The sequence below is a fragment of the Coccinella septempunctata genome, chromosome 2 (genome assembly GCF_907165205.1).
Source record: "Coccinella septempunctata chromosome 2, icCocSept1.1, whole genome shotgun sequence".
Taxonomy (NCBI): Eukaryota; Metazoa; Arthropoda; class Insecta; order Coleoptera; family Coccinellidae; genus Coccinella; species Coccinella septempunctata.
The window spans coordinates 29,554,592-29,580,520 of record NC_058190.1 but is presented as its reverse complement, the minus strand read 5'-3'; the positions used below and the strand labels follow the sequence as shown (position 1 = coordinate 29,580,520).

The following is a 25,929-nucleotide window of genomic DNA, read 5'->3' as shown; positions in this document are numbered from 1 at the left end:
GTTATAAAGTTTTGGCTGTACGCCACTGATCACCGCGTTCGGGTGTTTCCGTCGAAAGGTCTGCTGGAAACGGTCTGCTAGGTTCACACCGGTATCCATTCTGCTCATTGCTCTTTGGAGTTTATTTAACACAATGAATTAAAATGAACGAGCTCTATGTCAACTCCAAAAATTTTTCAATAATAAAAAAGCTACACGTTTCGACCTCAACACGAGCTCATATCTTCAGGTCTCAAAATGAAGAGAAAGAAAAAAGTGATCAAGAGAAAGAGACACACAAAAAAAAATTAAAAAATTTCAATTAGAATTCACCTCTTTTTAGATTTTTCGATTATAAACTACCTACTTTGCGCACTTCCTAGAAAAGTAACTATTTAATTCAGAGCACCTGATAATTTTAATATGAGGTGCTTCAGGATTATCCATTCTTTCTGTATATAACGATGAATTTCTGGAATATAAACAAACGAAAAATGCTGCGTACCTCATCCATAACCATTGAATAAAGTAATAATTATATACTTTTTTCCTCGAGCATAATGAGATTTATAAGTAATTGATATATGAGCTATTATTCACTGTTTTATCAATATCAAATATCGATATCAAATATCAAATATCATGGTTACAACCACAGTTATAAAGAAGTCTATGGACACAAACATAGAAAGTTCAACTGGAACATAGAGAGTTATTGCTACATTCCGAAAAATAGGTGCCGCTGCGAGTATTGAAATTTTGCAATGAGTACATCATTGAAAATGAGATGAAATAGTTTAGAAAGAATCTCTAAACATTTGTGAATGACGTATAGTATTCTACTCCGCATATTATCGGTGTTACTTACTTTGATGATATGTGTGAAAAATAGCCATCATATGGTCGCTGAATAATATACCATTGTTTAAATGTTTCTATTCTTGATGATCTCACAGAAAATATTCAGAAACGACTTTGAGGAATATGATGATTTTTAATTTGTCCTAGATCAGTTCAACCAAATGCCAAATATCTTTTCAAGTCACCTGTTAACGATATGGAATATTCAAATGATAAATAAACTCTTTCTTTGAATAATGCACATTCCTTCTAAGTTTAAAAAAAAGTAGAGCAAAATTATGGATCAATTATGTATTCAATTTCGAGGGAGATGAATTTGTGAAGGTAGAATCATCACAAAAAAATCATCCTTCAAATATTCATACATAATAGGTCTATACTAAAGGGTTTCGAGAAATCATTTTTGTTTCAACCGATGCATATTTTGTTCGAGAAGTACACTTCAGTATCAATTATAAGATGTTACTATTCTACAACTAATGATTCGTGAACTATAAAAGCTCTTTTCACTAAGCAGTGGCTGAATTCTATAAAATAAAACAGAATGATGTGAAAACTATCCGATTCTAGTCATGCAAAGATGGCCGTTATGAAATAATTTTCAACTGAAATTCGCATGAAAGCAAAACTAAGCTGCTTTCAAAAATTACAACTCACTCTTTTTTTCGGTTTTTCTGTATAGCCGTAGGAATGCTGTAAGATACAGAAAAAAATATTAATATAAATCACAATGAGGGGGTTTCCATATTTTCCAAATTATAATGAAGCAATCTGAGATCTCAGATCTCATTGCCCAATATACATGTCACATAATTCTAGAACAAAAACGAAACAACCAAAAAGTATAATTTAACACCTTATAAGAACGGAGTTTGAAAGATGTTCTTGAATTCTCAGCGAATTCAGAGTTTCCAATGGATTTCTTTGGACTACACTTCTGTGAAGCTAGCAGAACCACTTTTATACTTATTGTGGAGTAACGTAATACTGTTAAATGAGAAAATGTAGGAACTCCCACGGAACATGCATCGATTTCGAAAAAACTTTTTTATCAGATTCATCATATTCCCTATGAAAATGTTTACCCATCAGAAATCGTTGCTTCTTTCGAAATACAATTTTTTCAAAAATATACAGGCTATCACAATAGTATCGGAATTGTTAGAGTAACTTGGCGGGAGAGCATTTTGGAGAAAAAGTGTTCGAACAAAAGTTGCAGGGTTTTTCTCTGGCTATCAGATGGTGACTATGGTTTCGACCATGACCTTGATATTCAAGGTCAATTCAGGGTCAATTGCTATTTTTCTCCACTATACCATGATGAATTCGGCCTTGGCGCTGATCTTGAATGCCTTTTATTCAATGAGATCCTATGATTTTGAAAATCAAATATTCTTTGCTTTTATTTCTAGAGTCAGAAGAAATATTGTCCCTTTTAGAAGAGCGCTCTTGAGCTTGAAGTGACCTTGATGATCGATGAATGAGTTGAAGATAATATAGGATAGCCAACATGAAACTGACATATACTCCTGAAGTTCTAAAATGCTTTTCTGGCAGGTTATTCTGCCTCTTAGCACAATTGCAACATAAAAGTGCCAGCCGGATATAACGATCGTCATTTCTGTTACTATCATGGCCCATCCCTGAAAGTGTTAGATGTATTTATCGTTCATTTGTAATTGTTTGAAAGGAAGGTTAGTAAAAATAATAGTTTATTTTCCTGTAAAAGTATATGAATAAATATTAAATTGATGCTAAATCAGTTCTAATCAATCATCAACCTCGTCAATTTTTACGGCAAATGAAGGGTTTGAACAGCTATTTCCGTTGCAGAATATGAAGAATACAAAATGTACAAATATATTTATTTTTGTGAGAGATCAACTTACTTTTAAGGTTGGTTTCTTCGAATTTTTGGTATTCTTATGTCAATGAAGAAACTGGAAGAAGTTGGTGAAATTTTGTGTTTGAGTGTACTCCAAATTTTTTTTGTTGGTTTTTTGACGATAACTCGGTCAATTTTCGAGGTATGGAATCGGTCTTTGGACCATTTTGTAGAGAATTTTTAAAGCTATGATTTCTCGTACAGGAAAATTTTTTAAAGAACTCCATTTTCAAAATTATTATCTTCAAATGCATAGGAAAAGCGAACTTTTTTACTGTAACATGCAAACTTCAAAGATTCATAACTCAGTTTGGATGCTACATAAAACAAACGACAACCGTTTCATTGTAAATTGAAAATATTTCATTTGTGCATTCTTGCCATGTTCTCGTATATCTTCAGTTTTTGAGTATTTTGAGAAATAATTAAATTTTTTGTTCAATTCTAAAAATGTCTTCTCACTTGATTTCGTTTTTTTTTTTCCAAAGCGGACATACAAGACGGTCCAAACTACTGGATAAGCCTTGACAGTATTCAAGTGCTAGGAAGTGTAAAAGATTACGTCTATTCTGTATTCTGGTGGTAATGATGGGGGAATTGTTAAAAAATTGTAGGCTCAAAAATAACGATACTGAAGTTTTGAATGTCAGAGCTCCGTCAATACAATACAATTCATTTTTGATAACGTTAATTTGAAAGCTCTTCTCAAGTACTTCAAAAAAGGTCCTATAAATTTTTCCCGAATTTGTCTTTGTTTTTCTGCTATTTGATGTTTAACGTTTAACATTCAGTAGTTTGCGAATTCATACTCAACAGAGATAAGTTATATCTCGGTTCATATTGCATTCAGATAGTTCTTTAACATCTAATTTGTTTTGTTGTTTAATAGGCTAAAATTTTGTTTATAACAAGTTTTTCGATAAAGCTGATAGTTTTTCAGCTATTCGTGAAAACTCGTTCGAAAACGTGGCTTTTTTAGGTAAAAAATCTTAGGTTTCAATCGCAAATAACTCGAAAACTATTGATTTTACAGAAAAACTTTTCGATACATTTTTGCTCATATTCAATCCCCCTAACTACTGTTGAGGGTTATTTCAACTCTACTTAATCAGTAATTTAGATTGTTTATAAATAAATATTGAGAAGCAACAATTATTTTTGGGTAAACTTTGCCAAAAAAAGTACAAAAAATAATTTGCCGCAAAAATTTATTTCTTTCATAGATGGTCCCTGGGTTCCGAGGAGTATATGTTGGGTTAATATATAAGTCACGTGAAATTATGTAATAAATGAGCCCAAATTATGGGCAGGAAAAAATGGTTCATCTAGGTTTTTGGCGGTAATACTTTGACGAAACTAAAATCAATATATTTTGAATAATTTATCAAAATGAAATTTATTTTCAAAGACATCGGAATGTAAAAATATTCTTCACATTATCGGAAAGGAATTATTGCTGGAAGTTTGTTTCCTCATGTTTCCTTGTAGAAATAATCAAATTGAACTGTAAACTCCATCTGAAAAAATAATAAACCCTAGAACATGCCCCGAAAATGCATTTATAGAAAGCATAAAATTTTCCTCCCTGCGCGATAAAAATATTCCTTTATGAGTTTTTAGGCAATATCAAACTTCATTTCGCCTCCGGAAAAAAAAACATTCGACGATATGCCCGCAGATGTAATGGGATGAGAAGAGCACGGAAGTATTCCCATCTGAAACAGACGGGATTCATCTCCAGTTCACATTCAGCAGAGAAATATTTTTTTTCATGTAATATCGAACCATATTTCAAAATTTGACGTGCCTTTGCGGAGGAACGAAAATCGACATGATTGATGTAAGCTTTTCATTGTTGATCATATTACATGAGGTAGACACAAATCACTTTCTTTTCATTGTGTCAACTTGAATATGACAGCATTCGAAAACATGGAGATATTATTCTAGAATATTCATTTCGGAGAATTCATTTCGACTACAGATCGAAAGCAGAAAATATTTATCTCTTATTCTAGATATAGAATTTCGCACTGTGTGCGAATGCGCGTGACAAACATTTTAGAGTAGAATGATAGGAAACGAAGCGACTAAAGTGATGTGAGCGCCATCTGTGTTTCAAATGTGTGTTTAAGGCATTAAGACTGGTCAAAATATCAATTCGAGGGACATTTACAGAAACATATGAAATTTCTGAGATTTCAGATGGCCATGTGGATCAAAGAGGTTTTGAATGTTTTGTTTCTCGTACCGCCTTTTGTTCATCAAGCTAGTTGCTGATTATTGAATTTTTTGTCTAATTTCTTGGTAAAAACCTCAAAATATCGTTCGAAAATTATTGTATTGTGAAGAACTGTGGAACGAGGAAAATGGGAATGTAAGTATTAAAACTGGTGACATGTGACTCGGTCATCCATTGATTTTTAATTTTTATTTTCAGTGCTACGAAGTGGATAAAATTTTCCGGGCGTAAAGGCCTGCAAACACTACTTACTACACCATGTGAAATGAACATTTGACTTCAATTCAATTGAGAACTGTTCATCCACGTAAATTGTTGTATGCAGGAAGCATCCCTTGCATGAAGGGTCCATTTAGAGGAAATTATGACTTTTATACGTCCGTTCAAAGATTCTCAATTGCCTTCAATATATTCAGAAATGCAAAAGTTTTATGGATTTCGATTTGTGAATCGGGTCACTGTCAAATTGTTGTTTGGAAAGTCGAACTTTCATGAAACCTTCTGTGAGTGTTTTGTTCATCCATTAATCAATTTGTATATTGTGTCATAAAAAAAGCATACTATGAAGAAATCATAAAAAAACATGGAGAAATTATACTGACGAGCTGAAAAACACGTCTTGTATACCTCCCTAAGGTTATTTTTAATTGTGGTTCTGAAAATTTTGTAAATAATATGAAGTCACAGAAATGTGTATCCTATGACGGTAAACTCATATTAATTTCTGATATCAATTGTACAAATTCAACTAAGTTTATTGATTCACAGAAAAAACACCTTTGACGTACCTATAGCAGATAACCATATACTCTTGTGTCCTAGTCAAAGCTCTATTCGTAGTCCATAATTTCAAGTTTTTATAAATTTTTTATAGATTGCAAATGAAAATTTATCATATCACATATTATCCAACAGTGTATGCCATTGATACCAATTGATTCCACACAATGTTAAGATAAAAACTAACATCCTGGCCACAAAACAAAACCATCCGTTTGTTTTGTCGCTCAGGATGTTTGTTTTCTGGTCTCAACAAGGTCAATATTGATATTCAATACAAGGAATAGAATTCGAATTTCGCGCCCCTCAATTATAAAACAGAAAACTATTATTAAAGAGTTTTTCTGTATTGACAGTACGTTTTCAGCGCCATCTCATTGTCAAATTTGTTTTCACTGGCCAAAATGTGGTCGGTTTTTAGTACTAGCGATATGAGGGCCTTTCCTATCTTTCTACTCTATAATATTTGGTGCATGGAAAGTTAAGAATATTGATTTAATTTGTGTTTCCTCTTCAAAAAACATCGAGGAACGAAGAATATTCAAATAAGCAACAAAATCTGTTAAAAATATATTCATCTATCGCCAATTGGAATTATCATAATAATTTGGATCCTTCGAGCAAATATTCGAATAAAACCTTTTCTGGTTAGGCGTTAGTTCACTTTTTCTTGGATTAAATGAACGTCTACTCAATGTTTAATGACATATGTTTCTTGTCCTTATAGACTGATAAAATTTTGGAACATTTCAAATCAGTTACGTATAATAGCGGAGGTGAATTAACTAACCTCAAAATAAAAGTATTTTTCCAAACAACAAATCTGAGTCCTTCATTTCTTACCATAGATAATTCTACCATTGTTTATGCCACTAAAAAAAATTATCTTTGAAAGATATTATAGATATATGTATTGATTGAGTATTGGAATTACCAAGATCTACTTAGCAGCAGGCCCATTCGGTTGAATTGGAAATTTGTCTGAATGGCCTAAGCAGCCGTGGACAAGGAAGAAGAAGAAGAAACAAATCTGAGAAGTTTTTTTCATCTAGTAAGTTGATATACAAATATATATGACTTTCGATAATAATCAAACATATTTCATTTAGAATATCAATTCCAGTTCAACTTCGACAAGCTTCATAAGCATATATATTCCAATTTTAGCCATTGAAGATAATGCAGAAAGGAGAGATATCATAACAGTGGCTCTCAAAATAATATACTCAATGTCCTTCTATTATGATCGTGTAAATAGCCAAGAAGAAGTTCGAATTCAAAAACTATTAAGCTGTTTTATATCAGCTGATTCAGAACATAGTCGAATTTTTTTTTTTCATAAATATTACACTTCCTCGTACAGTTAATGATATTTATTGATCTAATATTGCGAATTATTGACACACTTCAATACGGTTTCTGCAATCTTCAAAATCGAGAAAATTAACTATCATCTGGGAAAAACCGAATTGACTGGATTTCAAAATTCCCCTTCAATAAATGACAGGGACTCTACTAACTTTTCCGTTCGAACTGTGATCACCATGTACATTTGAATCCCCAATCGATTAAATCCCGCCAAAGATTTGTTAAAATATCTTTGTGATTGGTCCCAAGCTTGCTTATGTTGATTTAGATCAGGGAATCTTGGAGTTAATGACGTAGCTTCAAAGCGTCTGGCAAGAGTTTTAGCCCATGGTAAGTGTCCGTCACTTATAATATAACTTCAGAATAATATTCTTTAAAACATATATAAAAATCAGCCATGTAAAAATAAGTAAAGTAACACTTATTTTCAGTTACCTTTGCCACCTGGTATCTGTCCAGGTGTCACTAGGCAAGCTCCACAAGTTCGCAGGTATTCAAAGCTCATGAGACTCCACTGAGATCCTAAAGTTTCATCTGTGTGAAAATAAGTTATGTCTGGTCGCTCTGGGATCTTGGACTATATAAATGAGATAAAAATACAAGTGTAAATACTCATATTCGATTAATTTGCCATAATATAAAACTCATTCGTTGCGAGACCCATGAAGATTGTACAATTCCCGGGTAGATCATCCTGCGCGAAGGAATCTACTTTTTGTAATAATCTCTTTTATCCGTTTGTTATTATTTCCCCAAAAATCCAATAGTCCTATCGAAATTGAAAAAGGGAATAGCTGTGGATCAATGTATGTTGGCTAAACACACATCTGGATCAACTGAACATTACTGAAACGAATTGTTGCCAAGGGCGTCATAACATGGATTTACTCTTAATACACCTCAGGGAGGCTGATAATCTTCACCAACAAGCATTATATATCGATTGAGTTGTGAAGTACTTCAATATAACAACGGATCTAGTATCGGAAGCGAATTCAAGGAGAATAATTTAGTGTGATGATAGTTTAATGTCTGAAATATAATATAAAGTTTTTACGGTATGCAATTCAATTCCTGTCTGCATGCCGTTAAAAGTTTCATTGTAGAATAATTTAGATTCAATAATTTATTTGTAAAAAAAATCTGATTAAGTAATTTAGAAAAATAATTTTGAATAAGTTGTCAAAACTAATTATGCAATTTTGAGAAATTGTTAAATTGTAAACCACGATGAATAAGGAATAGTAAATATATGTATCAGGTTCCCATCTTATACCCAGTAATTATACAGGGTGGTACAACTAAAAAAAGGTTGCCCTTTACAACCAATGTATGTTTTAAAAGATCTCCAGACATCTTTTGTGCAGATTTCATCTCGGATTTCCTTCCCCAATGCATTTTTTTTTCAGGTTTCAATACTGGGATGGGAAATAGAAAATGTATAGAAATTGTATCTGAGTGATACAAGATTTCGAAGGTCTTTCCAATCTGATTATGTCTGAAGTATTTTATTTTAACTGATGAATATTATTTTTGAAAGTGTTGCAAGACGAAATATATTATATTGCAATATAACATTTGTTTGCTTCATACTGCAACAGATTTGTTATTCAGTAATGGGAATTCTGTATTACGATATCTCACCGTGTTCTGCATTAGAATGTTCTAACTGGTTGAACTGGTTCCTTGCAAGATTGCAGGTTCAAGGGTGCTCAGAAAAAAAAAACTATTTCTTTTCAAACCAGGTGGGAACAGTTTGAGGTCTAACATCAATGATCAATGTTCAATTATTTATAGTTGATGTTTGAGAATACATTATGATCACTCTGTAGTTGAAATTTTTTTATGTATAGGAGTTGCCAACTTGTCTACTGGACAAAATACTGTCTGTATCGCTGGCGTAACTAGTTTCTTCATTAATCGCTATTTAAAAAAACTCCATATTTTCAATTCTTCACCATTATCTCGTAAAGGTTGCTTCTGAGCTATAAAGTAATCTGAAGAAACTCATCATTGTTTGAGCTTACCATTCCATTTTTGAGGTCAAATATAGGGTGTTACATTCAAAAAAGTGTAACTTTGTTCTATATCTTTGTTTTCGAACACCCTGTATAGATGACGATAGTTTTAAATTGTGCTTTTGAACACCCTACACACACCACAAGAAAATATTTTCAAAATATCTTTATTCACTCCCTCAAGTTGAGCGCCGCGTCTAGGGTGGGCCACCCGGTATAATTAATACTTGGAAAAACTTCAGTGTCAGGCTTCCAGAGGTGAAATAGCTCATTATGAGAACTTATTTTTTGTATATTTTTATCTGGGCGGAATCGAAACAAATGCAAGCGGAAGAGAGTGTTTCTTTCGACCTCAACAATATACTGTTGAAATATTATGTCAAAGACTCACCCAGTAGAAAAGAAATACCGTTCCAATTAACTATCCTGAACGATGATGCCACTGAAATATGATTGCTTTGGATAGTGAATAAAAGATATACGTGATATATTATGTAGGAACTCTCACAAAATATTCTTTACTTAATTTGTGTAACAATGATGTGTTCTTCGTGAAAGTCAATAAGAGACAGGAGTAACATACTTGGTGATAATTGATGCTATTGAACGATATGAATCATCCGAGGCATTGCTATTGAAGGAATCAATTATGATGTCTACTCATCATCCGATTTCCGTTGAATACGAAGAACATAACCTAATTTGCATTTGTTATTAGTTTGACGTATGTATGAGTACAAAAATTCTTGCTGAAGGCGGATTAATGAAATTCATGTAGCAGAATGGAACTCGCAATGGAATTTCGCACTGATAAGTTTCCTACAGTGTTAACCTCTGAGTGTACATAGAGGGTGACTGGTGACGTAAATGGCTCAATGGATATAGTAGAGGATCGCAAACTGAATGAGGATTGAGGATTTCAATGACCCATGATCATGAAAAAAGAGTATTTCAAAGTCAGAATCTCATCTCATGTGGATTCAGAATATGGTATAAAAATTGGGTTTTCTCATCTGAGAAAGCAAGGTGGTAACATGATTCACCACTATCGGACCATCCTATAAGGAAAAAATAATTTTAGCTTATGCGCTGAGTAGAATTTATTTTGCCAAAGTTTTATTCTCTTAGCACAACATTTCTGAGAGTTATCGATATATCGTGTACATATAATATGTTACGGCTAAAGATACGTGTGAGCATAAACTTAAGATTAGCCGGCTGAACTTAGGTTTATATTCGAGAGCCGGATAAAGTTCGACAAAATATTCATCTGCGTCAGATGATTTCATCTTTAGCCGGCTAATGTGCGCATTACCCAAAACCAAAACGAAACGGCTAAAAATGTATTCAATGGACACGCAGCGGGGTGTTGTCTTTTGAATGATCGGATAAGAGAAGACGAAAGCACGAGGCCACGTTTTTGTTTCAATTTTTAGAATTGAAATATGCAAAATAGCATCGAATACTATTGTATTGAGGTTTTGTTACATAACGATCATGAGTTTTCAATTTAACTTTTAATGAGTTATTTTCATCTGTTTAGGAGATTAATGCTCTTGAAATCGAGCCTAAGTTTTTTTAAATCAGTTCACATCAGAAGTTAGATATACAGTTTAACACAGGACAATAGGAACGTGGATAGTCAACTGTCCTGTGAAAAACCAGAATATGACCTCAGAACGAAATGAAATATAAGATATTAGACATACAAAATTTTTTTCTGTGAACAAAAGTATATTTTCCTCACCATTCAGTAATTGGGTTTATGGAAAAATTTTCTACGAAATGGAAATGATTGTTTCTAATGTTTCAATTTCTGTCCAACCAATAGTTTTGCAAAAAAGAACAAAATAAACTACGAATATGAATAAAGTTAAAAGCAGTTTTTCTAGCTGATTTTGTTAAAAATGTCTTCCCAAGTAATTGAACATACTGATTACAAAATACGGCCTGTCACCACCCTTGATGAATAATTCCGTAGGATTCAACTGCAGTCATCGTAAAGCTTATCAGCGAAATAGTCCGTTTAGCTGCAAACAAGATTGGGTACTGCTACTTATAGTTCCTCAGAATTTGACCTTTGGTATTTTGATGAAGAAGTTCGCGGCATCATTCTTGTCTTCATTCTCTCCTTTTGCTCATTCAATTCTTATGCAAATTATGAATAATAACAAGATGAAAGATAACCACTAATAGTTTTCCCTCACACTCAAAGTAGCATATTCGCTTGAATTTTGTCATCAGGCGTTTAGATTTATAGATTCGCTAATAAGATTACGTTGAGACACATTAGAAACAAATATATGTTCATTCTCAATTTCTCAACTGCTTGACAGAATGCTTTTCCGCTATTAAGAATATGTGAAATTCATACAAAAATACGTTGCATCAATAGTTTGATTATAGTACTATTTCTTCACTTTTTCAATTGCCGAAAATTTGCGCCCCTCAAGCCTTGCCAATACTTTTCTTCTTTTCTATTAGCTTCTAAATTTTTATAGCCGATGGGATGTGGTTACACTTAAGTTTAGCCGGCTAAAGATATAAGAACATTAGCAAATAGCCGAAGCTAAACCTAAGTTTAGCCGACTAATCTTAAGTTTATGTTCACACCTATCTTTAGCCGTGATATATGTATTATATGGGGCTTTTGAAAACGAAACAGACTATATGAAGCCTCAAAATGAATATACTTCGAAAAGATTCTAGAACGTGTTAATTTTTCAATCGAGGAGAACAGTTTTTTAAATCAAATTGACAAACGTATCTTCTCAATCCTTATTGTTACATTCCTCAACAACTAAATTTTGAATGGGGAAAATGGTCTATGAAATATCTCATTTCAAAGATTAAAGATTCCATTTAATCCGTTCATTTTCGAAATATTCACATTTTAAGATTGAACGACACTGGATTTTCCATTGTCGAATTTTTACTCATTCATTATGTTTTGTTGTCTGATGGTGTATGAGAGTTAACGATCATCATCGAAAACTCATAATAAATCAGTAAAAATTTGATTGATTCACCCTTCACACAGCATGCTTAACGGAATGACCAGTACTGTACACAATTGAATATATTCCGAAAGCAAATAGATTGAATGATAGTTATTTATACAACAAGTGAGTTAAATGAATGTTTATTCGAGAGAAGAAAGTTTAACCCACGAGCCTAAAGGGCGAGTAGGTTTATTTATTCGAATGAATTAACATTTATCACGCACGTGTAGTATACAAAATTTTATTCCATTTTGATTAGGATTCAAATGATAACACTTTTGCGAGACTTATTTAATTTATGGAGAGGCATGGAAGGTATCGCTCTGATTAATTGTTAGTAGGGTATTATTCAATCCATAGAAACAATATGACGTTTATCTACTCATGCTCATGTACCATTATTTTACTTGTGAATTAAAAAAAAAACAATAAATATGGCAGGAAACAGTTGAATTTTATGTCATTCTTTTTCTTCTATCCTCACTTTTAATAACACTGCGTTTGGAAGAAAAATGTACATCTCTCTAAGTATCTTTTTCACTCTTTTCTTGATAGAAATCATATGACTTATAAAACCAAACAATAATGTGAGTTTTTCCACTTTTTTTCTGATTGATGTGTGGAATTTACTCTGTTCTCAATTTTACTCATGTTTTTTGAGGTTGTGTTGTTGTTTATCTACATGTGAAATTGTAATTGTTAAAGTTTATATATTATATGTGTGTATTTTATTCACTTTGTATTCGTCTGTACAATTGCTTAGTGCCAATTTTATATCTATTTATAACCTACTCTTTTTCAGAGCCTTTGAAGAAGGTTTCAAATAAACCGAAACGTCGGCAAACTATTGAATTGGTTTCGTTTAATATGACCAACCCTTCTCTCTTTTTGTTATAATTTGGAGATCGTTAATCACTTGCCCTAAAAATTTTTTATTTCACTGAATGGATATAAACGTCAACTTACCCTTGTTGCTATGGGTTGAATACTGTCGTGTTAAAACTTCAAAATGGAATTAAAAAAATTATTCTGAACTCAGTATAGAAAGGCTTTTCAAATGAGGTATCATTCACCTGATCTTTTCTATTCGAAATTAATGGGTTGGTGTTGCAACACAAAAGTTCAAACGATATGATTGTGGATTTGATCTTAAAATTTCCATTCCTCGACTCAGATATTGACATGTCCGAACATTTTTCGGAATGAATTCATTTATCTCGAATGCTTTATTTCCTTCTATTTGAAGGTAGCTTGGTAAAAATATACTCCGAACTGACTTCAAGTTGCGTCCCCTTAAAATTTTTCAATTGGTAATTAGTATCACAATGGCGAAAAAGTCAATCCTCAATAAGAATTCTATATTAGCATATTTTTTCCGTGATGATTTATAAAATACAAACAGATCCCTATCACATCACTCGGTAAGTAATATTTACATAAATATTCGACAGAAGACAAAATAACACGTAATTCTAATAAACAGGATATAAAACGAAAAAGCTACTTAATTTTCATTCTTATCAATCATGCAATCTGAAGCATCCCAAAAAAAAGTCATTCACTCACCGATTTTGAATGCAACTTGGACTTCTTCATGCTGACTGCGCGTGATCTCACTGGACACTATTTCTACCATTGTTTCACAGAGATCGCTGTTTTGAAAGATCTGCAAAAAAAATAATTGGAAAATTATCTCATATAAATCTTATGTTTCCAACGTAAACGGAGAAAAGAACAAGATACAGGATTTGCTTTTGCGAATCTGATTACATTTGGTGTCAGTTACATTGCATTCAAGGCCTGCACAATGGACCACTAGTGGAATGAAAAAATACAAATCAGGAATTCGTAAAAATGTATTTAAGGACAGTGAATTTCCAAATTCCATTCGATTTTTTGGTGAATATACAGGGAATCCCACAAAAAACAGTCCTGGCTAAGTGTGTGTTTTTTTCTTGGAAAAAGGCTGTGACAAGTTGATTTTCATTTCGTGAAAAACATCTTTGATTGCAAATTCGAAGATTTTTTATCATTCCTGAGAATCTCAATTAACAGAGAAGTGACACATGATTAGGAAAGGTTTGCAACTCTATTTATGGGTATTTTAAATATTTCTCTTTGACCTCTGCTTCGCTGTGAAAAACTGGTTGGATCGTTAGATGTTGTGTGAAGTACAATAATTGGCCGAGTTTCTTAATGCATTATGATTAACGATATACATATTCAAATTAGTAATTGGCTAGCGTTTATTCCTAACGGTAATGTTGGGTTTGTTCAACATCCTTTGTTATGTTTTGTAACACTTCAGGTTTAATTTCATTCTAAAAAATTGTTCGAATACGTATAACAGCAAAAGACAATAAATCACTGCATAGTCTTTGAATATCTAGTGATTAATGACCCATAGTGAAGAACACCTGTTGAATCAAGAATTTTCAGTTGATAACTTTGTGGCTAATAGGAGGTATTTTAATTTTCAATATTAGATCTTTTATTCAGCACTTTCTTCTCTCTTTTGATACTTATAATCTCGTGTAGAAGTCTCTCGCATGTTATGAATGTTTCAGGTGCCTAAAATTTTATTTTCATCAATATTTAAAGAATGTGAAGTTAGGAGAGTTATATTAGGTTCAATACTGAACTCGGCTCGGATTTGAACTGTACAGGGTGGGCAAAATTCGTTGTCTACTGAAGTGATCTCGAGAACTATAACAGCTAGAAGAAAACGGACGACACATTCTCGAGCTCTTTTTTCTTGACTAATCCAAAACAGAAAACAGATCCAGCCTAACGTTCATAGATTTTAAGTTATGAACGAAAATTGGGAAATCGTCATTTTCAGTGAAGCTGAATAACTCTTTCATTTGAACTCGTATTCGAAATCCGTTGTTACATTCTACAGGCACTTTTTTATGAGGAATTCGAATATGATATTGTCAAATTTTTTGATCCAGTCATTTTCGAGATACGACAGGGATTTCTGATTTTTCAAATGTAAACTATAGTTGAAAGTCCTTTCATTCTACTGCAATTTTTTTGCTGATTTCAAAAATGTATCATATGTCGCTATTCACGTGAATATGACATAAGAAAGAAAATTCAATACTTTTTCCGGCTTTTCGATTCACTGTTGAATTTTTAGTAGGCTAGCGTAACCATAGCGACCGTTGAAAATGCATTATGGTTTGGGAACTCCACATAATCCTATGTGAACTCAACCTTGTGTGATAGGAATCACAGACTGTCGAATAATTATTTCTTTTATATATCGAGATCGATATCCTTTAAAAGAGTAAAAGACTTTCGTCTAATTACTAAAGAAGAAAATTTATTCAATTATCGTTTTTCAATTCATGAAAGAAACTTAAAGAGTCAGTAATATAAATAAAATACGAAAGCTATCTATAATTATGATTTTTACAAAAGTAAGATGATGAAAAATAGGTACGTCTGTCCACGGTAGTATTCGAATTGAGAGCTATCGTAAGATAAGCATGCCAAACATCGCGAGAACAAACGATGGCAAATTAATCATCGAATATTTATTCAGCAATCCGTGATTTCAATCATAGAGGCTCAGGTTCACAAAATATAATGCATATTCAACGGTTGCTATGGTTACGCCAGCCTACTTATAATTCAACAGTGAATCGAGAAGCAGGAAAAAGTATTGAATTTTTTTCTTATGTTTTATTGATGTGAATAGCAACATATGACACATTTTTGAAATCAGCAAAAAAATTGCAGCAGAATGAGAGAACTTTCAACTATAGTTCACATTTGAAAAATCGGAAATCCCTGTCGTTTCTTGAAAATGACTGGATGAAAAAATTTAATGATATCATATTCGAATTCTTCATAAAAAAGTGCCTGTAGAATGTAACAACGGATTTCGAATACGAGTTCAAATAAACGAGTTATTCAGCTTCATTGAAAATGACAATTTCTCAATTTTTGTTCATAACTCAAAATCTATGAACGTTAGGCTGGATCTGTTTTCAGTTTTGGATTAGTCAAGAAAAAAGAGCTCGAGAATGTGTCGTCCGTTTTCTTCTAGCTGCTATAGTTCTCGAGATCCCCTCAGTAGACAACGAATTTTGCCCACTCTGTACAATCGGGCCTGATTTTGTCGAAAACTTGGTGAAGAGGACTACCAATAAAACTCACAATTGAACGAAGAGGGAAATTGTTTCAATAGTTTATAGCATGATCATATTGTCTAAACTCTATAGAGGGTTGTTTTTTTTTTAAACAACGATTCCAATATTTTCAATATTGAATTGATTATTTTTGTGTTATGGAATATTTTTAAGTTATTCTGATTTCCTTGTGTTATCAGTTCTTCTTTTTATTATAACGTTTCAGAGCCATGAGGAAGATGTCCTTTCGATAAAGCAGTATAGTGATCTATAACTATTGTACAGGGTGGGCAAATTTCGATGTTTTAGCATTACATCTTTTAAACCAAAGGAGATAGACAAAATCTGATACCCCATTCTCGATCTCTTTTTCTGAGAAACTAACAAGAGTAGTAGTCATTTTTCTTCTTTTGTTTTCGATTTATAAGCGAAAATTGGAGAAAGGGCGATTTCGAAATTAATTTATATATCCGCTAATACTGATGATGAAGCTCTGAAATTAAAACATTATACAGGCACTTTTTTAAGTAGAATCCAGTGGCGTGCTTGCCTTTTCAGCAGGATTTTTAATTACGAAGCTATGACCCAAAGTTTTGTTTTTTTGAATGGAAACATTAGATTTCTGTGCTATTTTTTAAAAGCTTAATTTCTACTGATTTCAAAAATATGTAACATCATATGGTTTGTATCAATATAGATAATAGAAAATGGTGAAAAACCTTTTTTCTCAATATTTCTATGATGGTTTCTACTTTTGATGTGAATAGAAAAATGTAGCATCTTGTGATTATCACAGTCTCCTTCTATTGGTGCTTTCATTTCTATGCTTCTAACTCAAGTGTTCCAAGATTCAAATTTTGTGAAAACTGGAAAAAAGCATAGAAAGAATAACATTGCTGGAAGGAGACTGCTTTTGTTATAGGAAGCTCTATTTTTCTGTGCTCGTCAAAAGTTGAAACCATAGAAATATTGAAAGGTTTTTGACCATTTTCTTTTATTTATATTGATACAAATCATATGATGTTATATATTTTTGAAATCAGTAAAAATTAAGCTTTCAAAAAATTGCACAGAAATCTAGTGTTTCCATTTAAAATAACATAACTTTGGGTAATAGCTTCGTAATTGAAAATCCTGCTAAAAAAGCAAGCACGCTACTGGATTCTACTTAAGAAAGTGCCTGTATAATGTTTTAATTTCAGAGCTCTATCATCAGTATTAGCGGAGATATAAATTTATTTCGAAATCGTCATTTTTCCAATTTTCGTTTATAACTCGAAAACAAAAGAGGGTGGCCAAAAATGACTACTACTCTTGTTAGTTTCTCAGAAAAAGAGAACGAGAATGGGGTATCAGATTTTGTCTATCTCCTCTGGTTTAAAATCTGTAGTGCTAAAACATCGAAATTTGCCCACCCTGTACTGTTTTATGTGAGTCACCCTGTGCATAGGTAGGGGGAGTCCGGGTGACTTGTTCAGGTAGGAGACTTGCACAACCTCAAATATTCCAAATTACGCGCTACCGGTATCGTAAATAGCCTGCGACAACTCCTAACAAGGCACATTTAGTGGCGGCTCCATTTTGGCCTCCATCTGAAGAGTTCGGGAGTGAGAGGATTGAACGTGATTTTGTTGTTGAGATGTAAGAAATTGAATAATTTTTGTTTGTTACACTGTTTGAAAAGTTTATTAGGTGCGTGGTGTTATTTAGTTCTATCGCTTTCATTGATTAATATCGTTTTACAAACGATGAGCCTTTTTAATAATAGTTGTAAAAGTTGCAAGAAAACATCTGTTGAATGGACTAAAAGGGAGTGCGGGAGACTTAACCCATGCTATGGTCGAGAGACATAATCAGTGGTCCTGCACTGAGCTTAGATGATAGTTTGCTTCAAAAAAAGAAAATTGAATAATAGAAATAAATATAAAAAAAACAAAGGTTCAAAAAAGTAAAAAACATCTCGGAAATAAATGAGAGTGATTCTGAAATAGAAAATATTTGTTTCATACGCTGATATATCTGATGATGAAAACCTTGACATAGACAATCATTCGTCATCGGAAATTGTTTTCTTTTAATATTTTTCCCGATAAACAAACTAATGGTCAAGTCTCCCTCGCTTTCTGTTCAACTTTCCTATGGGTTAGGGAGACATGACCCAATTTTAAGTTCCTGAAAAAAGAATTGCTGTACTCAAAATTTTAATCTCACCATCACTCTACTATTACTTATCGTTACCTATTAGGGCATGATATCTTCACGCAAAAAATTAGTTGCTACCATAAAGATACAACTTAAGTAGCTTCAAAGTGAAAAGGGGTTCAATTCTCCCGGCCACCCCATATATGTACCGTAACATACCAGGCTTGAAATGTAACATTCATATTGAAGCTTACATGGATAAACGAATAAAAAATAAAATTGCATATTTCAGTCAAGCAACGCCGATTGCATTTGTTCAATTTCCGTTTGCTTATCACAGTAAACCATACAAGGTTAATAACAGTATCTACTTCGAATCGTTTGTTATCATTCGAAATATTAAAAAATCCGTAGTATTCGATTAAATGAAAAATAATTCTGAATTTATATACACTACAGGAGATATTATGTTTATTTTTGATGTACCTACTTTTCGATACATAAACAGTTCAATCCTATTAACCTCCCAGAAAAGATAATTTATGTAATCATTCGCGTTGTCAGTGATAAGAAGGAACACTAAAACATATAAATATGTTTTTTGGCTCACTCCCGCAAATTTATTTTTATATGTCAGAATATAAAAATAAATTCAGTCAGGCCAAGTCTATTGGGGGTCTACATCGTTTTGAATTCATAGTTTACGTTGCAAACTGACGGACCCAATCTGCAGTCGGAACGTGTAAATACGTAAACGACATTTATGTAACATGGTTGAACCCTAGTGTGTTTAATGTTGTTTCATGATGAAACGAGTTGAAGCTTACTCACGAGCTTTCCTGCTGAAATAACATACGAGTAATTAGAGGGTGGACTAGTTCAATAATTTGTCACAGAAATAATTGGTTTAGTTTCGAGTGTGTTTCATCACTGTTTTCTTTTGTTATTAAAGAAGGAAAGAGACTGCAATCCGAGACTCTAATCGTAAAGGCCACACTGATTAAATGCTTACAAAATTCTATGCAAAAATATGAATTGTCCCGTGAATTAATGTTTCAAATTTATTCTCTAAGAGAGTTTAGTGTCTTAGTGGGCAGAATTCTTGTCTATTAAGCTAGAAGAAAACGGATGACACATTTCCGAGCTCTTTTTCACAGAAACAAAGAATGGTGAAAAACGTAGTCTCCTACTATGAGTTATCAGCAAAAAATGAGATTTTGACGATTTCGAAAAGTTCTCATAGTTTCTTTGTCTTTGATGTTACAGATCTGAAACTTGAACCTTCAATAGGCACTTTTTTACGTAGAAGCATTGTGTGCTTTCATATGGGCTAAACACAATGCTTGGGTGAAACTCTGGAAACTCTGCTATTTGCTGTTAAAAACATCACAACGTTTTTCGATGCTTATGATCGCATATATTGCGAATGCTCGAGAATAGCAGCCCTGTTCAGGTTATATCAGAACTGGCTGCAGTCTTCGTTGGAATCGTTGGCACATCCACATCGTTGGATTTTGGAAGAAGTTTCCGTATAGATTGCAATCAGAAAAATGAAGATGTTGATTACTCTCATATGATGGCTTTCTGCCAGTATTTTCCCAACCAATTCATTGATAACCGGAATCATTTTTTTTTCTGATGAAGCTTGTTTCATCTTTCTTGATATGTCTACTCTCAGAATATGACAATGTGGAACTTCATTTGGACACCACTCAGATTGTTTGTATTCTTGTAATCTAACTCATTGAAAGAAATGATTTTCGCACGTTGAAAGAAAGCATAATTCACTGTGTCAGTAAATTTTTTTGATGAAATGCTTTTCTATAGAAAACTACCACACAATTTAGGGAAACCGATATTTGCATATTTTTATTTTGATTCAAGAAAAGAATTAAGTTCAGTCACAAACATCACCCTTGAAAATTCGAACGAACACTAACTGTAAGTTAGTGTGAAAATGATATTCCTATAGAATACAGCATCAAATGAGATAATTCCAAAATGTTTATTTAGAGTTATATACAGGGTGACCCAAGTTCGAGTGCCTACTAGACTATTAGTTTCTGCCGAATTGGGCATATTTGAAATCTGAAAATTGGGATTATGATATTGTTGAAACTTCTCTACTGAGTTAAAATATTCTCGGAGACTGAATACTTCCGGTTATACAAATAGTTTTAGAAATATCGAAAAAAAAATTCAGAAAAAAAGAAAATGGGGGTATTCAGTATAATGTGCGTCGAAGAATGTGGCACTATTGTATATTGCCTGAAAAACATGTTACAGGTGGTTCCGAGGGTGGTTCCAAATGTGTCAAAAATTGGGATCAAGATTTGCTCAATACTTTCGTTTTTCAAACTAGAACTACAATTTTTTATGATTGCGTAGAGTTAGTGATGAAAAATAATGATAATGTTCTAATACGTCAATTGATTTTCTGAATTTATGTGGTACGTAGAGTGCAATGCATAAAATCTGTTTCATATCAATCATCTATGGTCATAGAAGATGAATTTTTCCAATAATCCACAATTGACAGACCTCTTTTCTGAATTCATTAATCTGAAAGAAAAAACGCAAAATAAAGAATTTGAATGAATAAAACAAAAATTTCAGATATGGTTATCTGATCGACATACTTGTGAATTATTGGGATAATTTATCTTCTATGATCATTTTGACCATGACCATTGATATGGAATGAATGCAGATTTTATTAATTTGACTCACGACATGTATTCAGAAAATCCTAAATAACTCAGGAATTATTCATTTAAGGAAAATAAAAAAATAGGATTCTAATTTGAAAAACAAAAGTTAGGGGCAAAACTTACTCCCAATTTTTGACACAACATTTGGAACACCCTGAGATAAGTTCTTAAAAATTCAGGAAATGTACAATATTCCCACATTCTTTGACATCCAAAATGTGAAAACGGTTTATGCTTAAGATATTTAGAATAGAAATAAAAAACAATGAAAACGCATATCTTCCTTTTTTTCAGATTTTTTTTTCGATATTTTGGAAACTATCTGAATTCATTTCGAAAGGATAATCCCGAATTAAATGAAAAATTTTTTGTTTACGATTGTGTCCATAATATTTTAATGAAAAAAAAAGCAACATAATTTTCAGTAGCTAGCACAGAAAACTGAAAACGAGAAAGCACAGACCTGTGGTCAGATGTGAGCAACTTGAAAACGAGTACTATGTTGAACTATCGACGTACAGAATTTTTTTGAGAATTTTTTCAAGAGATATGATTCCCACGATATTCCATACCATTCTTGGTGTTGTTTCCTCACAAGTAGTCACTGAGTTTCAATCCAATTTGTTCCGTATTTTTTTCAATATTGAAAAACAGGCTATAACACCAAAACCTTTGTGCAGATTTTGCTCGTTGCTAGAGGCAGGCTTAACGTTAATACCTACAGTCCCTGGCCAGTTTATTAGACGCACTGAGGATTTTTTTTATATTTACTGGTATTGCCCGAGGAAAAAGCAGAATATTTGAATTTCATTTCCACAGAATGTCAGTTTTATCTACGACTTTCATTGAATTGTTCTATTTGGCATTTATTTTTGATGTTGTAGTATTAGTACTTAAGTATGAATCAGTACTATGTCTTCCAGTGGATGTCTTGCATTCTGCAGGTTCGGACGTTATTTCGATAATCCACATATGAAATCATTATCTTCGAATGCAGCAAACCGAACAATTCTGCATTGATAGAATGAAGCTCTCATAGCTACACAGGGTGGCTCAGCAAAATATTAGAATTTCATGTTTAATCATCAATAAATCAATATTTTTCATTGAATATGATATATTATATGTGAAAACCATTTACAGATGAAGTATATGTAACATATACATTCAATTCAATAATTCAATATTGAGATTGTGCATCGAATCAATGCTTCTAATGATATGGCCAGGGACTGTACATTTTTTCTTGAATTCTATAGAAGTGACCGTAGTAAGTAGCAATCCCTGAAATAACGCAAAGCCCGCCCTGAATAAAGTGTGCATAAGTGTCGCAGCAAAGGGAAATTAGAGCTCAAAATTCGAAAATAACAACTGTCAATCCGAAGGGTTTTTCAGACTACTATACTCCTTTTTTTCGCAGTAGGTAATGTTTCGGGATGAAAGAAATACATTTTCTTTTACGTAGAAGGTCTGTCAGGACGAAGCAATTTCCAAATAGCAACTTCGAAAAAATCCTATATTGTATTACGACAGTTAGAGCTCAATACCAAGACTAGAATGAAAATATGCAATCTCTATGTCTTGTGGAAACTGAACACTCATTTAGACAGAATAGGTCAATGACGTTTTTTCAGCAAAGTATCCTTTTAGCGAGACACAGTTTTTCCAAGGCTCGATTAGAATTAGTCCGATGAATAGAGAGGAGTTTCCCATTTCAACTGCAAGGCCTGATTACATATACCCTTAATAGGTTCGGACTAGGGAATTGTAATCAACCAATTACTTCACCGCACATCTGTTCCACAAAATAACAAGACCTAATTGTTTCGTTTAATAGGCAATTTCATTCGACGACCGAAAGCAACGACGCAAGGTTATCAAGAAAATGTTCGTTTTCATTTATGAATCCATCTTAAGAATATGGCTTGCTGCTACTGGTCCTGGATTTGGAATCTGAAACATTATGGATTGGATTGCTTTGAGCATTGCCATCAACTGCTATCACTAGCCATATATCTTTTTACTGAAGATAAAGCAAAAATGTCGAGGTAGTGGAACTTTAGTATTTTGCGCAGAAACATGGGGTCATGGATACAAATATGCAGCCCTTTTGATATATGGGGTTTCAAAAATGAATTTTCTCCACGTTTTTATTTTGATGAAATTGAAAGGAGAGGAAACATTTCTTTTAAATTATCTATAGGCTCTCGTTGATCTGAACAAAAAATAATATTGAAAAAAGAAAATTGATCAAAAATTTCAAGAACTAATGGAGACCATAGAAATTGACAGAGATCAAGACCTTCCTTATTGTTATTTAATCTATGAGCTTGATGCCCAAACCCAAAACAACATTCAGAAAATTCAAAAGCTTCAATTATTGGAAAATTTCTGAAGGATCATGCAAGATGAGCCATTCAAAAGCTAGTGGAGCATTAATTTCTTCTCGAAGGAATTATTTTTCATACCCCGAGTATATCACTGAGGAAACACCACATCTTTCACCTCCCTAGGAGAAATACTGTTGCTGCTCATAACTCTCCCCTGCATCGTATGCAAAAGGAGACTTCCATATTTGCGCTATGTTGCCCGTTCTGTTATTACGTTTCTGTTATTACGTATTTTATCACAATGTCGAATCTCTTCGGAAAATATTTGACGAATATAATTGAAGTTTATACAAACTGACTGAAGGCATACCAAATCCAGTTATTTGCATTGAAAATACAAGAGAAGAGATTAGTAAAATATCATAATATGCACTAGCATAGAGAGTTTAATGCGCGTTATTTTCTTTGACTAAAGTTTTAATACGTTACATCAGTTGTAGATTTCAAAAATATTGACCCGAAGATAAAATGCATATGATGCAGTGGTTGGGAGTGGTTGGAGTGGGTATCTCCCGAAGGAATTAACAGATAATTACAAGAATGTTAAATTCTTCAACAAAAATCATCTTGCATCAATATAAGTAAAAAGAATTGAAGGAAGTTTCAAGTCAAGATGAACTTCACCTTCGAACAAAAATTTCACATGAATAAACAATTAACTGGCCAACTGGCGCGTATTTGTGGCTGTTCATCTTAATAAATTAATATAATAATAATAATTAGGTATTTATTGGTACCTAAAGCCATTTACAATTTACAATGTATAGGAGAAGTCAAATGAAAAATAGAAAAATCAATTTTCGGGAACTTATTCTACGATGACAATTGTACTCGTGCAATGTTTATTCGAATGCCACAGTATTCAGAATATAAGTACACCTGAAAAATAATTTTCACTTTATTTGAAATATAGTCGTATATCACCATTCTGGTAGTGACGTATTATTTCAACAAAAACTCATTGAATCTAGAAAATTAGTAAAGGTTTGAATGAAACTATAGATAATTAAATTAAGGAAGTGATTCCAAGATTTTTAGACTGTCTGACTGGAAACAAACGATGATCATTACGCTCCGCTAGAGTTTCATCATTATTTCGATATCATGACTATCATGTATCTACCTAACCCATTAAATTTTTTATGTGATATGTAGTGTAATTTGAAATCCAATTTGAATCAATCATAATTATCGTACTATCAATAACCTAAACTTGAAGGCCTATAAAATATTATATTGGGCAATAAACTTCATCCAATCCACAGTTTCACTATGGATGAATATACTAGGGAAATAGGATATATTATGAAGGGGTATTAAATGAAATTATCGATTAAAATTTTGAAGGTCTCAAAAACTCAGTACTGAAGAGTAGGAAGCAAGGGTCAAGTTACTGAACTAAGCTGAATCGTGAAAGCGTAAAATGTAAATAATCTTTCGCGATGAAGTATTATTTAGTATATTGCACTCACAGATTCAAAATATTCGACCCAGAGCAAATCGAAATTCGAATTTACGATGTATGAAATTTTACCAGATAAAAAACGAGGTAATATTCTTTAAAACCTCTCCTGTGATTATACAGGGTGATTCATTCGGAAATGAGCATACAATAATGGTGGTAATATAAGGAATGTAAGGAGGGGTTCATGATATCATGGAGTAAATCTGGAAAAGTACCTATACCATGAGGTGAAGACAATTTATTTGATTTTCAATTTTCTGCCACCTCGTTATCGTAACATGTAGGTTTGAAACAAATTAATAAGCGAAATAATTGTATACGAAAAATCATACATTTACTCTCTGGTCTATCTAAATTCGTGACCCAAATTTTAAAATATTGAAGTTTTTCTCGACTAGAAGCCTACTCATTGATGTTAGCAGGCCGATCCTGGAAAAATACTTTTTTTATTTCTTCAATAGACACTCCACTGTGGATAAAGAACTCGACACAGAAGATACAAAATCAATATTAGAATAATGTGAAGTGTAGTTTCAATTCAATATGAAAATGATATAGAAGAAAGTCTAAATTCCGCTCTTGCATTAAATTTAATATATTTTCATGATGCCTTAAAAAGTTTTATGTAAAATATGAGGGGAGAAATGTATTGAGAAACTGTTTCATCTCTTCTATGAACGCCACGCAAGTTCAGTTAATCGCGAAAGAAACAATCGATAAACTAGAGTTTTAGAACCACTGGTCCTGCTAATTATTCTGAACAGAGGTCAATGTATTCATTACTTGAGTGTGCAAGAAATCGAATTGTGTAGTCACAAGATCCATTTTGGACAATTATGTCTAGACTTGAATTCACTTATCAGAAGAAATTCCAAACATAAAAATGTATGAATGACAATTCAGTTTATGGAATAATTCATTCATCATTTCATAGCAAGATAGGAGTT

General features: G+C 32.7%; 1 protein-coding gene across 10 annotated transcripts in view; it reads right to left on the bottom strand.

The window, feature by feature from the left end:
- LOC123308048 (transient receptor potential cation channel trpm) overlaps positions 1-25,929 on the bottom strand; it is a 285,453-nt gene that overhangs the window by 242,422 nt on the left and 17,102 nt on the right. For 8 of the 10 annotated variants that reach the window (XM_044890584.1, XM_044890574.1, XM_044890579.1 and 5 more), the window contains exons 2-3: positions 13,702-13,801; positions 1,498-1,533 (exon numbers count right to left, since the gene is read on the bottom strand). In XM_044890584.1, the coding sequence (XP_044746519.1) occupies positions 1,498-1,533; positions 13,702-13,731 (66 nt within the window). In that variant the 5' untranslated portion in view covers positions 13,732-13,801. The remainder of the gene's footprint in view (positions 1-1,497; positions 1,534-13,701; positions 13,802-25,929) is intronic. The other 2 variants (XM_044890576.1, XM_044890581.1) reach the window with 1 other exon arrangement.